This window comes from Macaca fascicularis, chromosome 5 (assembly GCF_037993035.2).
Source record: "Macaca fascicularis isolate 582-1 chromosome 5, T2T-MFA8v1.1".
Taxonomy (NCBI): domain Eukaryota; kingdom Metazoa; phylum Chordata; class Mammalia; order Primates; family Cercopithecidae; genus Macaca; species Macaca fascicularis.
Genome location: NC_088379.1, coordinates 178,056,397 through 178,073,268, shown reverse-complemented (window position 1 = coordinate 178,073,268; position 16,872 = coordinate 178,056,397). Strand labels below are relative to the sequence as shown.

General features: G+C 37.1%; 1 protein-coding gene and 1 long non-coding RNA gene across 5 annotated transcripts in view; one reads left to right on the top strand and one right to left on the bottom strand.

Annotated features, from left to right (window-relative positions):
• The first annotated feature begins 497 nt into the window (after positions 1-497).
• LOC141410359 (uncharacterized) lies at positions 498-3,283 on the top strand. Its single transcript, XR_012435220.1, has 2 exons — positions 498-634; positions 3,208-3,283. It is a non-coding gene; the product is annotated as an uncharacterized lncRNA (long non-coding RNA).
• Positions 3,284-5,960: 2,677 nt separating this feature from the next.
• The window catches only part of GALNT7 (polypeptide N-acetylgalactosaminyltransferase 7), a 153,255-nt gene continuing 142,343 nt past the window's right edge, over positions 5,961-16,872 (bottom strand). For all 4 annotated transcript variants that reach the window (XM_074040765.1, XM_074040764.1, XM_005556311.5 and 1 more), the window contains 4 exons: positions 15,714-15,932; positions 12,160-12,258; positions 11,336-11,464; positions 5,961-8,376 (listed from right to left, as the gene is read on the bottom strand). In XM_074040765.1, the coding sequence (XP_073896866.1) occupies positions 8,239-8,376; positions 11,336-11,464; positions 12,160-12,258; positions 15,714-15,932 (585 nt within the window). In that variant the 3' untranslated portion in view covers positions 5,961-8,238. The remainder of the gene's footprint in view (positions 8,377-11,335; positions 11,465-12,159; positions 12,259-15,713; positions 15,933-16,872) is intronic.

Below are 16,872 nucleotides of genomic sequence, written 5' to 3'. Positions count from 1 at the left end.
AAGAAATCTTACATTCAGACTTGGGGCTTTCACTTACCATAAGATGAAAACTAATTTTCAGTGTTTCCCCGTGTTAGGTGACTTAATATGCTAAAACATTTGGGGTAATCTATTTTAGATACATACCTGTGTCTGGGACCTAGTTCCCTAGCTCTACCAAATGCTAGCAGTATGAACTTTATGTACTTAAACAGTTTTTTATGGTCGAAGTGTTATTTTAAATTAGTAACTATTGCATAAAGGATATCAGATAAGAGTTTCTAAAACTGAAATAGAGTAATAGTTTGTTTCCTTAAGAATTTCTAAATATATTAATTAGATCCAAGAGGCACACTTGTTGGGTTCCTTGTCACCTTTCTTGGAGCCTGTGACTTCTTTCATTCTCTTTTCCATAAAATATATTTAAGTTTCTAAGCTAAGAACAACTATTGTTTTAATCAAGAGTACCTCCAGAATGAATTCAGGATTTGAGATGGGTCCTTCCTGGCTCATGTTTGATATTCTTGTAAGTGTGGATCAAAATTCAATCTCAAAATTCTCAATAATCAAGACCAGGTGACTTCAAGGAGTGAACACATTGGAAAGCGCTGAAACGAGGGCAAGAATTAGATCTCACACCAGCCACAACTTGGAGGTGTGTTTCTGAAATCTTTTTTCTTTTTAAAAACATATCTTAATAATTCAGAATGTAAAAGGATATGTAATAGTTTATACCCTTTCTTGATTCTGCTACCCTGTCCCAGGAAGCAACGCCAACAATGCAATAATCCTTTAAGGAAGACATAGGTGTAAAAAATATATGTGTGTATATGTTACAGTGTTACATAGAAGCTTCCTATATACAAGTATATTCTTCATCTCACCATTTTGGAGATTGTTTTCAGTATGACAGTAACAGAGCTGCCATTTTCCTTTAAATAGCTATCTGTATAGTATCCCATTGAATAGATCATAATTTAACCAGTTCCTTAAGGATAATAGGATAATTATGGTTTTTGTTTTGTTTTTGTTTTATATAAATATTTTTTAAGAACACCGTTGCTGGGTATGGTGGCTCACGCCTATAATCCCAGCACTTTGGGAGTCTGAGGTGGGAAGATCACTTGAGCCCTGGAGTTTGAGACTAGTCTAGGCAACATAGACCTTGTCTCTACCAAAAATACAAAAATTAGTTGGGCATGGTGGTGCATGCCTGTGGTCCCAGCTATTTGGGAGGCTGAGGTGGGTCACTTGAGCCTGGGATGTCCAGGCTATAAGCTGTGATTGTGCCACTGCACTCCAGCCTGGGCAACAAACCAAAACTTGGTCTGAAAACAAAACCATGTGATGTCACATGTGAAAAAAGACCTACAAGTGAAGTAGCTGGGCCAAAAGACATGCACATTTAAAAATGTGCTAATTATACTAGCTAAAACCTGTACTTAATATATGCCAGAAACTGCTCTGGTGCTTTGTTAACGGAGCCTGCTAAACAAAACTGCTTGTCAATAGAAGTTGTACTATGCTAAGCAATGAAATGTTTTAGAGTGCCTGTTTCCTCATCTCAGCAACATAATAGTTCTCAAACATCTTAGTCTTTGTTATTCTGATATAGATAAAATGTTTTCTATTATGAGTTTAGTTGTTTCTCTTTTTTTATGTTTAAGCGCCATTTGTGGAGCCTAGCGCGGTGGCTCATGCCTATAATCCCAGCACTTTAGGAGGCTGAGGCAGGCGGATCACTTGAGGTCAGGAGTTCGAAACCAGCCTGGCCAAAATGGTGAAACCCTGTCTCTACTAAAATACAAAAACATTATCCGGGTGTAGTGGCAGGCACCTGTAATCCCAGCCACTTGGGAGGCTGAGGCAGGAAAATCGCTTGAACCCGGGAGGTGGAGGTTGCAGTGAGTAGAGATCACGCCACTACACTCCAGCCTGGGTGACAAGAGCAAGACTCTGTTTCAAAAAAAAAGAAAGAAGAAAAAACCATTTGTATTATTTCCTGTGGTCTTTTCTCATTGGTCTTTTTATTAATAGCTTTTGGTAATACCATATATTAAGGAAAATGACCTTTTTGAGTTTATGATGCTTTTTTCATGCAGAGATTTCTTTATGTAGGCAAATTTAGCAATTCTTTCACTGAAAACTTTTCCAGTGAGGTCCTTCCCACTCAAAGATCATAAATCTACAAGACTATAAAAACAATTATCCTTTGTTTTCTTTTTTTAAATTTTTGATTAAACCTTTGATCCTTCTGGAATTAATTTTGGTGCAAGGACTGAAGTAGGGGCTCACGTTTCCTTCCCAATGTCAACCACTACTTTTGGTCTTTTAATCTATAAAAGCAGGGCACTGGGTTAGAATTTCCTAAATTCTCTTATATATCAAAGCACTCACTGCAAACTTGATCAATAGAGGAAAGTATGCTTTTTTTTTTAATTTTTTACCAGTTTCACTTACTGTAAATCGTAAGATTGTCTTACAATAGTAGAAAAATAGCATTATCTTAAACCTGGATTTTTATTACTAAATATATCACTAAAAATGCTTTACCAAGCAGTAATGATTTTATTTCTTGGGGAATAAAATCAAGAAAGCTAAAGGAGCTGCTATGCCACTGTGTAAGATCTAGTCCTTTAAAAATGAAATTTCATACCTCACCATGTTTGGATTAGTTCTTCATGAGATTCCTGTTGGAGACTGACAGTTTTAGAGAAAGGCAGAGTATTGACATTAGGACATGCCAAGACCTATAGAGACTAGCCAGGGAAAAGGACTGGATGTGGTGAAGTGAAGAACATTTCGAAAGTAAGCTCTGTGAGAGCAGTAAAACTTTCACTTTTGTATACTGCTTTGTCTGTAATGCAAGAAACAGTGTTCTATGCATGTTTGTAAATGTACAAATAACCAGGTTAAAGGGGATAGCCACCATTTAGCTCAGTCCCATTGCTAGATGGAAATGTGAATATAGGATTCCCAGATCTCTCAAATTTTCAAGTAGAACTAGAACTCTGTTGAATTCTGAATTTTAAATACAGTATTGGCAATGAATTCCAATTTTGGGGTCAAAACATGTCTATAGGTCAGATTCTGCCCAAAGGTCACTAGTTTGCCACTTCTATAAATTAAATAGTATAGGTAAATAAAAGTTTAATAATTTTTACTTGAGTCAGGTCCAAGGTTAATAAAAGTTTATATATACTTTACAGCTAACCATTGTTTTTATAGGTCAGAAACCCTCCTTGCCCTGATTGGAAACTCAACTTATCCTGCAGCAAAGGTAAATAAAAATGTTTCAATGGAACTTCATTGTGCTCCTGGGCCTTTATTCTTCAAGAGTTAACAGTGCAGACTTCTAGTGATCCTCATCCTGGGTGTTGCCACATCTACAGAATAGTGACTCAGGAGTGCAATAGACTGTCGCATTAAAAGGAAAGAAAAATAACTTTTCAGCTTATGTAGCACTAAATTTTGGAACTGGAAATGGCCTTTATATCATCTAGTCTTTCATTAGAAAGGCGGGACAATTAACTTGGACATTGTCCTCGGGCAGGTAAGAGATAGTAAAATACCATAATCCATTCATATTTGTGTAATTCTTTGATTCTCCACGTTTTTTCCAAAAGAAAGATTAATGGCTTATACAAAGAAAAACAAGAACAAAATATACAAAGAGAAAAAAACAAGGTTATGAAAGAAATTAAAAGCAAGGTAGTGAATCACGAGCTTGAATAGGGCTCTGTTTTTCTTACTGGTTTTGTAACATCAGACAACTCATGTAACCTTTCGGTTTCCTCATCTGTAGAATTTGAATGTTTTTGGTGATTAAATGAGGTAATACATTTAAGACACTTATCCTGGTGGCAAGAAATAGCAAATGCTCGATAAATATTAGCTAAAAGTATACATGCCAATATACATGGGTTAATACAGATACCATGATGGAGTATTAGATTCATTTCTAGCTGACTGCAGCCTTCAGCTTCCGAACTCAAGTGATCCTTCTGCCTGTCTTTCAAGCAGCTGGGACCACAGATGTGTGCCACCACACATGGCTAGGTTGCCCAGGCGGGTCTTAAACTCCTGGGTTCAAGCAATCCTCTCCCTTGGCCTCCCAAAGTGCTGCGATTACAGGTGTGAGCCGCTGTTCCCAGCCCTGAGGTTCTTGATAGTCTAGGTAGAGAGAAAAATTAAGTAAGTTATGTGGAAAACATACATTCTTTAGGAGAGTTTTTCCTGGCACCAAATAAATACTCATCCCACAGAGTTAGAGGGATATTGAGTACTGGACTTGATTATGTCCTTGACCCCAGTACTAAATTTGTGAACTTGGACAAGTTATTTAACCTATCATGTATAAATGTATAACATACTGTATGTTTACTTTTAGTCACTTTTGATATTGGTAAACAGTGATGAATAAAGTGTTTTGGGAAGTGCCTTTTTCATTCAATCCTGTACACCTAAAACTTGTTTATAACAGTTTATTCATATTCATCTCTGTAATACTCCATTGTGATTATATCATAATTCATCCTGTCTCCTGTTGATGGGCATTTAGGTTGCTGCCAGGGTTTTTGCTATTGCAAATGGCACTGATATGAAAATTCCTGTAGAGCTCTCCTGACACTCAAGGGTACTTCCCCTCCAATAACCTGGATTGTAGATTCTAGCTGTTTCAGCAGCCGGAAACCTCCACTCTGCCTCCTCAGTTCAGCAGTATCACCATTCTGAGCTGCATTCCTTGCACCATGTTTGGGAATGTCCTCCCAAGGAGACAGACGTGGTGAACCTGGGGTTCACCTTGTGTATTTCCTTTCTTTTAGATACCAGTCTGCTTTGACTAGTATCCAATTCCTGAAAACAGTTGCTTCATATATTTTGTCCAGTATTAACTGTTGTTTAGGGTAGCAAGATAAGTCTACTTACAATTATAGCCGGAAGTGGAAGTCTATTCATCCGTATTTTCTACTCAAAGTTTTAGTTTTGTTTTGGGTAATTCTTAATACAGCTGTTTTATTTGCTCAAACCAAAAGCCCAAGAGAAATTTCATTTAAAGGTAATTTAAAGGATACAATATCTTAGATATTCTTCAAGATGCACTTAGTTCTATCCAAGGATTGAAAACACAGTTTCATAATGCTCAACACGTTTTAAAAAGTGCTTTCACATGGAATAATTTTCACATACCTAAACTATTGACCTGTTAGATATCTGACTCTCTGGTGAAGTACTTGTCATGTTTTCCATTTAATTATATAGGGATTTTTTTCCCAATTACTTTATGTCCAGAAATGAAATATATTCCAAGATCCCTATGAGAAACTTAAGAAATAAAGGAACTCCCATTTATTCTAGTCTGGTGCTATGTCACTTTTTAAAATTTCTTAGTCTACCTCTACAGCAGCTAAGAATTGAGAGATATGACAATAGACAGGTCAGTTGAGAGAAAGTTTCCCAAATCAACACAGCCACTTACTTGAATCTGTTAGCAAACCGTATCTTCTCTTGAAATGTGTTTTGTACCACAAGGTCCTGTGGACTATTTCTAATTTCATTGTGATGGGCTTCCCTTCTTTTCATTTTTCTCCACTTAACCTGATCTGTCAGGTTGTAAACAAATTTGATTTAAAGGCATTTTTGCTTCTAACAGGCAATTCTATAGTAGCATATGCTGCCAAGAAGGATATATGTTGCTGGGGTAATTTTTGTAATTAAAAAAGTATACACTTAAAAAATTGGTATACATAGGCTAACAGGTAAAAGTAAACCTTTGTTTCCTTCCGACAGATACATAAGCTCTGAGTATTCTAAGCATGTGTAACAGAATGCTAAGCAACACTGAAGCACTTACTCAACTAATAACTGTGGTCTATAATACTTTAGGTATTAAGTGTGTCTTGTAAATAGTAAAATCAAGTAATTCTTTCAAATGTGCAGTGTTTAGATTTGAAATGATTACAAGCACCAAAAAAAACCCATGAATTAAAATACAATATTTTATTTTTTGTCACCTAAAAAACAAGCAACCCAGAATTAAGATATACATAAGTTTCTCAAATTTACCCTAATAAAATTTTGAATATTTATACAATTTCTACAGAAACATACAGTGTATCAAAATCTGCATAAATCAAATTTATAAAATGTGTAGAAATGCATAGTGATATTATCAACTTACAAAGCAAGGAAATGGGAATTATTTCCAAAGCAGCCTACAGTAGAAAATAGTCATTATGGCAGCAGCTTCTGATGTTTTTGTTTGGTAAGTTTTCTGATTTCAATATATAGAATCGTATTCATAGAGTATCTTCTTTTAACGAATTGCACAAAGTACCCATTTAAAATTTACATGCACAGTTCATTGCCACCTTTCTTAGGCCTATGCATAGTTAATAAGGTTATAATCTACTTAACATGGAAAATGGAGCCTATTTGCAAACACACAAGTAATTAAAGTACCAATTCTCTCTTAAAGTTTTTTTTATAGTTGATTTATTTTGCAATTATAAATGTTAAACATCCCTAGAGATGAAAGTTAAAATGGCTGATCACAGATCAGTAGCAAAATACAAATTGACAATTCAAAATTATAAATAAAACTGTTGAGGATGTTTAACTTTGACTCTCCAAATTTAAGAGCTAAGCTTGGAAGAAACAAATTCATAGGTTATATTTCCCTCTTAAATTAAAAAACAAACTTCCTCTGGCAGTAGTCTGTGAATTCCTTTCATTGTAATGATACTATGATTACAGGATCAAAAATGCTTAACTTACTTGCCATTCTGCTCACATCATCACAGTTTTTTTGTTTGTTTTTTTTTTTAAAGCACTCAATGTAGGCATTTTAATCTTTTGGGTAACAACAGAGTGTCTTTTGAGAAATTAAAATCGAATTGACCATTTGCAATATTTGGTTTTCGTAAAAGGGACTGTCTTAGTAAATATTTAAATTCAAATAAATCTTCTGTTCACTGGAAAAACATTAATAAAAATACACTTCCTAAAAAGAAATTAAGAAACACTAGGGAACACCTAATCTAACAGAAAGTAGTTCACATTTGTTAATAAACTGTATTTGTAAATAGTCCTTTGTTTTTAAATTTTAAAAACATGCAGATAATGTCATTTGGATGAAAATATAAATGAAACATCAATTCACTCTTGGCTTCACAGGTTGCACAGCTTAGGTTATAATGCACACAAGTTTTATAAGGCCTAATCTAACAAGGGCTTGGAAAGTCTTACCTCAGTCAGAATGAACCTTTGACGTGTTTATAGCGGTGTTTTGTTGTTGTTGTCACCCTCCCTTTCAAGGGATAACAATAACAACTGATAATAGTTCTCTATAGTGACAGGTATTAGAGAAAAGGGAGGGTGACAGAGAAAAGTAAATCCCAAATGTCAGTGGACAATTTTTCTCTAGTTGGAAGACTCCTTTGCAATCCTAGAAGTAGGTATGGACAGAGGGCACTGGGAATGCCAGTAGGTAAGGGAGTGAATACTACACAACTTCCAACCCTATGGGATAGCCTTGGGATGTTCCATATTGTCATTTCTTTTTCAAGCCATACAACATTCAACTTTATAGCAAATGGCAGCACATAAATTCATTTCTGAGTAGTAAAAGTATTCCCCATACAGGTGACAAGTCCATCATTACCATTCTATAAATTTCATCACAAGCTCTTGAAATATATACTGAGAAATGAAAGAGGCACTAAATGTGTTGAAATTCACCTTTCAAAAAAGCAGCATGACTGTGAAGGAAGGCCACCTTGGCTAATAACCTGTGGCAGTGCTTCAAAAAGATGTAAAATTAAATAAAGACACAACAGGTTGATAATCACCAAGTTATATATGAAAGTCTGGCTACTCCAACCTTTTTTCAAGTGTGTTAAAAGTAAAAATCAAACTGCCTTTCAGACCCCTGAGTGTAATCCCAAAGAAGACAACATGCTTTAACTCTGTCTAATAAAACAGAGCTAAAGGCACAAATTACCAACATCATCTTAAAACAAAACAAAAAGATGTAAACATCTACAAAGTTTAAGGTAAAAGCAGTCTTGTAAACAGTAACTGCAGATGATAATGTTATTGTAAAATCACAGTTTATCAATGTCCTTCAAACTGATCAGGAGGTTCCAGGTTTGGAGCTGTACAGAGTTAATAACAATAGTTGCAGCAGGTTTCAGGCGGTTTTCAGTCCTGTATAAATTTACTTGTCAGTAGGTAGGTTATTGGTTTCTTTTATTCTCTCTAAACACTATGGATGTTATTCATTTCCCATTTTTGAGTCGTTTTACTGGAGTCACAATTGGAGATGAATACTTGATGCAGGACCTCTGAGCGATCTAAGCACTTTCCTGAAGGAATATGAGTAAATCTGTGCAGGTTCTGGAAAACACAGTAAGAAAAAAGTTTCAAATTTGGACTCTTGATAGCACTGACATCAGAAATCATCACTTGGCTTTCATAAGGAAACAGTTTAAGCAAATGGACAAGCTTATCAACCACACCTCAGACTTTGGATTTCTCTTGATTGTCAGTTTTGCAAGTCCTAAGATCTTTCATTGTTAAGTCACAATATACTGCTGGTATCTCACATTCAATGTGTACAAACCTAAATTCATTATCTGCCCCTCCAAATCTATGTCTCTTGTTTCTATCCTGGCTAATGACAATCCCAGCTTTCTAGTCCTTAGGAAACACTGCACTTTCCCTCATTCATTCACATTACACCAGTCACTAAGGATGAATATGTGCAATGTCTCTGGTTTATATTCCTTCCCATCACCACTGCAGATGCCCTGGTTTGGCCCTCACCATATGTTGTAGGTTTCTTCAATATAGCTCAGAGCTTCTCAAAGTCTGGTCCTCAGACTATCCAGGATTGGGTCTGTAAGGCCAAAACTATTTTCATAATAATACAAAGACTCCATTGCCTTTTCACTTTAGCGACATTTATACTGATGGTGCGAAAGCAATGGTGAGTAAAACTGATGGTGCCTTAGCATGAATCAAACTATGCTAGTACCTGTAGTTGTATTGTTCATTGCCACACACAGTTAAAAAGTAAATGCCGGTTTCACTTAAGGATGTCACTGATGAAGCAGTAAAACATTAATTTTATTCAATCTTGACCCCTGATATACTTAAAAAAAAATTCTATGAGATGAAGTGGGAAGTACGTATCAAGTACTTCCATATAATGAGGTACAATGCTCAAGGATACCAGTCTACATTGCAAATAAGTTTTAAGAAACTACTACTTATTAAGTTGTGGTGTGCAATAAAAAAATAGCCACAATTATATGAAAGGCTATTAAATTACTCCCTCTCTTTATGAACTGTATGCTTGTGTGGGGCTGGGTTTTCCTCATATATTGAATGAAAGCAACATACCGGATCAGACCGAATGAAGCAGGAGTATGAGAATCCGAATCCAGCTGTCTTCTATTAAACCATAGGGATTTGCAAAAATACAGAATTTCATTCTTCTCACTATTTTTTGTGGGTAAACAGTTATTTTTCACTAAAAATGTCATTTAAATTAGTGTTTAGTAGGTATATTATTGTTACTTTTAGATGAATTAATATATAAAAATTTTACAAATTTCTCAGACAATTTCCAATTTTGGAAATATTGTTAGTGATAACCTATATAAACAAAAGCAATTTGGGGGTGGGGGAGATCAATAATTTTTAAGAGTGTAAAGGGAATCCAGAAGACAAAGTTTGAGAACTGCTGCACAAGCTGATCTTGTTGCTTCATCAGTCCATACCTTACATTTCCAGATTATTTTCCTAAAAGTAGCCATTGTTTCCCATCACTACCTTTCTCAAAGAAGGTCAGTCCCTCTCCAAAACTTAAAATATGAAGTTCGGTACTTTTTCCTCCAAGCACAATTTAGGAATACCAAATGAAATGCAATTCTTTGAATTTTCTACATGTTTTCATGCCACGTCTTTGCTCATCCAGTCTTTCTTATTTACTTTCCATGGAAAGCCTTTTTACACTTCAGGACTTGTGCAATGACACTTCCTCTATGAAACTCCTCAGCAGTAATTCCTCCCATGAATCACTCTTTTCTGTCCTATGGCATTTTGCTTATCTCTATTTTTGCATTTCTTTCTTCTCTGCCATTATATAATAGTGTGCTTTAGCTACATTTTTGAACTCCCCTACAGTCTAACACATCATTGGTCCCCAAGTGAATATTTAGTAATATCTAACACACAAATGTATATTCAGTGCTGTGTCCTTTAAAGTACCTAAAACATGTTATGTGTCATTTTTTGGTCAATTCCTTCTTGATGTAGTTTCTGGTGTGTTAGCCTTCTTTTACTATTTTGCTAATATTGTTCTCATTGACCCCTACTATTTATTGCTATTATATTTCATTTTTCTTTGTGAAAATAAATACTCCAGTCTTTAAGGTTTATGCTATTCTTCTCCTTCCTAACTTGTAAGAAACAAAATCATCAGGTGATACATGCTTATCACTTCCTGTAAATGACAATAACAGGGAATGTTAAGCTAAGTCATATCATTATTACATAGCAAACAAGTGCTTGCTTGCATGACAGATGGGATATGATAACAAATACTAGGTGAGTAAATAAAATGGAGGGTTGACAGATTTTTTAGTGTGAGGCAGCTTTCCCCACTTTTTGTTTCATAATAAATTGATTTATGTTAGCCAAATCTAGAATATGAAAAACTATACATAAATCTACTAATATGTTGTAATCCTCAACTTGCCACAGAGCTTTAAATACTCACAGCTGAAACACAAAGCTGCCCCAGCAGTGTCACGTGAATAACTAAATTTGACCATTAAAGCAAGCAACTAGCTACATTTATCCCATTTATCATTATAGCACACAACAATGATAAAAATGAAAGCCTAGATTTTAAGTTTTCTTTGTTTGTCTCTATCTCCACCTGCTGGACAATATCAAATATTAACCAAATTTTTTAATAGTATAAACATATTTTACTTTAATGAATGATTCACTTAAATTTCAAAAATCAGATTTTGATGTGAGCAATGGTGATGACTGCCTCATAGAACACTGACTTGCTTGTATTACTAAAATTAGCAGTGCTCGTCATAGACATCATCGTGGCCTCATTACATGACAATATTGTACGAGAGAACAAAAGTGATGCCTCATTATAGAACAATGAGTCATCCAGTGCTCAGGAAAACCTATGCAAGTGACTAAATGAGAGGAAAATGCAAGTGAATTTGAATGCAGGTTTTCAGATTTATTTATTGAAATTCCACATGCTAGATGTTATTGAAAATGAAATAGCATATAATATTTCAGAAGTTCAAATGCAGAATACCTTGAAGTACTGCCATTCCTTAAATTCATTTAGATTACAATGTGTAATCATAACTTTTGATCCATCAGCCCCCTTGGTCAAACACTGGTCATACTGCATGAGTTGATTTGCTTCGTTGATTCTGAAAAGCTGTAAAAGGAAAAGATAGAAATAAGTAACAGAGGCATCTTCCCTGCTGATGTACATTTGAAAAGAAAGAAACTGAACTCCTATCATTAAATTGAATGACTAACTTATTTTTCCATAATTTTTCTGTTTAGAACTGTAAGTCCACAGACAAATTATATTTATTTTGATGTTAATAACAAGCCTTATTAACACTGAAATCATTAAGTTCTGTACTCTCTAAGATACCAAATGGGTCACTAACACAAATTTATTAAGTACCAACAATGTGAGAAAATGAAAAGGCAAAAACATACCCACATAAGTAAGAGAATATATGAGTGAAATACACATTACTGGCAGTAACACTCTATTGGCAAAAAGATGAGGATTAGTGAACAATATTTGCAAAAAATTGTTAGGGAGCTAGGCTTACATAGTTATGGTAGTGACATATACTCCCACAGGAATATATTTTAATCTCTTGTATTAGACATTAATTCTAGATCCTGACTGCTTACGTGAAAACCAATACTGCCATTATTCCCATCATCTAAGTGAATGTTTTAACACTGTCAATTTTTTTACAGAATGTTTTACTTTATCAAAACAAACAAAATTACCAAATCGAAAACCAAAGTACAAAGATCATTCTGTGATCAATAAACCTGATGGCCCTCAATGCGGAACAATTTAAACACAAAAGTAAGGTGGTTTACCTGATTCCCTCCCATCCTGTGGCAGGGTCCTAGTTCAACAAAGCCTCCATTTGTTTTTCCCATGCTATCAATGCAGTAAGCAGTTTCAAAGCCTCTGATCTAAGAAAATGAACAAAGATGCAAAAAGCAGGCAACAGTTTAGTTTCTAATGAACTCTGGCATCAGAATTTAACATTTCAAGGTAAATATTACAGTTTACAGGGAAAATCTGGGTATGCATAGTGACAGGTTATTACTGTATTGTCAATCTTTACATAGTTTTGAAATCATTTATGGTCTTGAAGTCAACACTCGAACGGGTTCTTTCTCTAAGAGCAAAGGACTATAAATTTCCATAAAATACCATAGAGAAAAAAACCAGTTACCATTAAATACAATTTCAGAATCACAGTAATTCATGTGAATGAGAAGCAAATAGAGGAAAGCTACCTAACCACAGTGGTAACAGACAGTGGCCCTAGATATCGAGAGAGACTGGATTTGGAAGAGACCTCTCCCAAATGGCTGTGCAGCACTTTTGGTAGCTGCCTCGAGGGGCCTAGGGTGCACAGGTCATGCATGGCACAGGCTCGGGCAGTGAGGCTTTTCTCTATCAACATAGATGAAAAGCAAACACAGGTTTCCATCTTTGGAATGTACATTTTGTATGAAAATAACTATTTTTGGAAAAACCATGTATTTCTCTGAATTATAAATCACTACAGTATTTGGATAAAATGTTTTATTCTTGCATTCAGTCAGCAAATACTGACTGTGCACCTATGATGATAAGAGGTTTTGAGGATACGAAGAGGAGCAAGTCATGGTCCTCACCGCCTATAGACAGACAGAGGGGTAGTGGCCAGTCAGGACAGAGGCATGAATGTGCAGAGGAAGAGCTGCTCACCCTGCCTGGAGGAGCTCCAAAGACTGCCCCAAGAGACGCCTTTAAAACAGGTAGGGGTTTACCCTGGAATGTTAAGGAACTGCCGAGCAATGAAGTATAAAGTGCAGATGTCAGGTTAAACTGAAGATATACTTGGGAGTGAGACAGTAAAAGGAGGACAGAAAATTCCATTCATTCATTCATGTATTTATTCACTCACCAAATATTGAGTACCTGATGTGTGCCAGGCATGTTGTAGGCTCTGAAACACTAGTGAACTAAATGAAGACCCCCTACCTCAGTAATGGGCATGCCGCAGTGAATGTGGGCCCCTGCCTCCATTCACTCTGGGAATGTAAGGGAAAAAAGACAGAATATAAGTTAAAAAACATAGTAGACAATTTGTCTGTTGTGGCGAAAGGTGGTAAGTGTGGTGAAAAAAAGGACAAGAAGAGGAAGTTAGGGTGGGCGCTAGGGCGTTGGGAAGTAACAAGAGGGACCTCACTGAGAAGTGGTAGGTCAGCAGACTTGAAGGAGATGTGAGAGCTGGCCATGCATGCGGGTATCTGCAGGGAAGCATTCCAGGGAGAGGGAACAGCACGGGCAGGCACATGCCTGGAGGGAGTCTGAGGACCAGTAAGGACGTGGGGCTGGAGTGGAGTGGGGAGAGCAGTAGCAGGTCAGGCGAGAGAGGAACGGGGACAGATGTTGTGGATCTTGGAGACCACCAGAAAGGACTCTGTCTTCACTTTGAGGTGAAGGTGCAGGGTTTGTAGCAGAGGAGGGACATGACTTGCCTTCGTTTCAAAACAGTCACTCTGACTGCTGTATTTGAAATAGGCTGTAGGAGAGCCAACAAGTTAGTCTCAGTGAGAGATGATGGTGGCTTACACCAGGCAAGAAGGGACAGATTCTGGAACTAGATATGAAGTGCGAGACAAACAACACAGGATTCATGGAAGACTCCAAAGTTTTGAAATCAGCAAAGATGAGTTGCGGGGAGGAGATGGGAAGTTCAATTTTGGCTATGTCGAGTGTGACATGCCCTGTCAGACAATCAAGTGCCAGTTAAGCATGCAGTTGGATAAACTTGTCTGGGCCCTCAGAGAGATTTGTGTGTTGAAGGGTTTATGGTCTAGTTGGGAGTTAAACATAATCTGCTGTAATACGACAGGTAAAATAAGAGTATAGGGAAAAAGTATATTAAAGCAAGAAGTACAGAGAGAGCAACATGAGTGTCCTCTGTTGGTTTTTCCTTCTATTCCTGAACTTTCTGAGGGATGGGTCTAGTCTTCTCTTGTCTATCTGTATTTTCTCCCTCAGTGACCTCATTCAGTCCCATGAAATGACCTACCTGCTGATGGCCCCAAATGCACATCTCCAGAGTGGCCTCTTTTCTGGACTTTGGCATCGTGCAACCTACAATCTATGATCAGTAGGCCTTAATGGCTCCACCTGGGCGCCTAGCAGGTACTTCACATGCCCAGAACACCAACAGAAGCCTTGCCCGCTCCATTCACTCCCCTACTGTCTTCCAATCTCAGCAGTCACCTAATCAGCTACTCAAAAAAAGAAAAAAAAAAAACCACCACCACCACCTCGATGTCATTCTGGCCCTTATCCCTTCACACACCAACCCATAAGGGATCCACCTCCAGATGAACTATGCTTCCGCAGTTGGTCTGCTTCTCTTCATCTCCACTCTCTGATTGGCTGACTCTTTATCATTCGGATCTCAGAACGAATGTCACCTCCTCTGAGAGGCTTTCCTTATCCTGTCCTTAAGTCCTCTTGACAGTATTACGTGTCATTATCATTTATCACCATCTGTCATTATCATTTTTGTTTTCTCAGACTTTTTTGGTCTCTCTCCCCAGGTAGCATGCCAGTTCCCTGAGAAAAAGGACTTTGCTTCTCTTGTTTTCTATCTACAAGAGTGACTGGCACATAGTAGGCCCTCAAACAATATTTGCTGAACATAATTAAGCAGAGGATGTAGACTTGAACGTTCATGGAAGGTTTAGTGTACCTGTGAGGAATACAGTGGGGCTGAGGGGTGCAATCAGAAGTGAGTCTGAAGACAAGTTTGAATAAACAAAGAAATGACAATGTCTGATTGCCAAAATGCTTTTGTCTGATTTTAATTATTTTAAATTCATTTGAAAAGCATTGTTGGAGTGTCTATTGTATATGGTTCCCTGCGTCAGTCCACCTGGACACAGTGGTGATCAAGGTCCTGAAGTACTCGGACTGGTTGGGAGATGGTTGATTTTGGGTGTTGTGAGAACCCCTGGAAAGAGCACAGAACTGCATCTTTTTGATGAAGTGGGGAATAGTAAGAAGGGCTTTTCAGTATTGGTGATCTCTAAGTTGAGAGCAGTAGGATAAACTGAAATTAGTTAAGGAAGGGAGTTGGAGTAAGGGGCATGGAGGCACCAGGAGCTGGAGTGAAGAGTCGACGTGTTGCAGGCTAGGGGGCCAATGTGCAAAGGCTGCCAGGAGACAGTATGGTGGCTAGCGGGTCTAGCAGCTGTAGCTGTTTAGTGGAAAGGTGGTAAACGCTATCAGACAGTTTTTACCCCAACTTTTTCCCAAGAATACTTCTCTCTTACTCACATATTTCCACCTCTCTCTGCCTTCTCCCAAACTCAGTCTACAAACACATACACTTTGAGATGTGACTACTTACTTCTCCCCAGTCAACATTTTTGGGTGGCAAAGGGTAGTGTGAGGTGATATCATAAGCTATTTCTTCCATGAACCACTTAAAACTTTTGCAGTTGTGATCTTCTCGAAATTTTTTCAGCTCCGATATATCCCCATATGGTAATGCCTGTGATTCAGGACGACTAGCATAGAAGTAGTCTTTATATTCATCCCACCAAACCTCCACAACTCTAACATAATTCTGTAAAAAAAGATAAAAAAAATATATATATATTTATAAAAATACAAATGTCATATCATAAACAGCCTATATTAGACACATGAAATATGGCTTACATATAGCAAATTCATTTCAGTAGGACCTGGCATTTAATTAAACAACAAATGCAAGTTAATGACTCTAATATGTCATCTGCCAAGGATTAAAATGTCATGTATATTTAAGTAAAAAGTGTTGTACAAAACCTGATATCCCTGAGCTGGAAGATCATATATGCTGAGATAATGTATTCTAATCTGCTAACGGGAGAAGAAATTGAATCACAGAGTTTATGAGAGCCTGGCTGGACACTGATACTTCTTTCCCTATAATAATCTTTTTTTTTTTTTTTTTTGTGATGGGGTCTTGCTCTGTCATTCAGGCTAGGGTGCAGTGGTGCAATCTTGGCTCGTTGCAGCTTCACCTTCCTGGGTTCAAGTGATCCTCTCATCTCAGCTTCCTGAGTAGCTAGGACTACAGGTACATGCCACCATACCTGGCTAATTTTTGTTATTTTTTTGTTTAGATGGAGTCTCATTCTGTTGCCTGGGCTGGTCTCAAACTCCTGGCCTCAAGAGATCCTCCCACTTCAGCCTCCCAAAATGTTGGAATTACAAGTATGAGCCACTGTGCCTGGCCTACAATCTCTATTAGAATCATTCTATTGGTAAATGTAGGGAAAAAAATTCTCATTTCAGAAATCATCATGAGAAACAAAAGCTCTGTTTAATAAAACACATTTTTGCAGGTGATTTTATTGATCCTGTTATAACTGTAATAGAACCATGTCACTATAACCCCAAATGGATTGGGTATTTTCCCCAGTTGGTTAATTTTTTAAATTTAAAAAATACATTTTTTTGAGATGGAGTCTCACTCTGTCACCAAGGATGGAGTGCAGTGGCGCAATCTCGGCTCACTG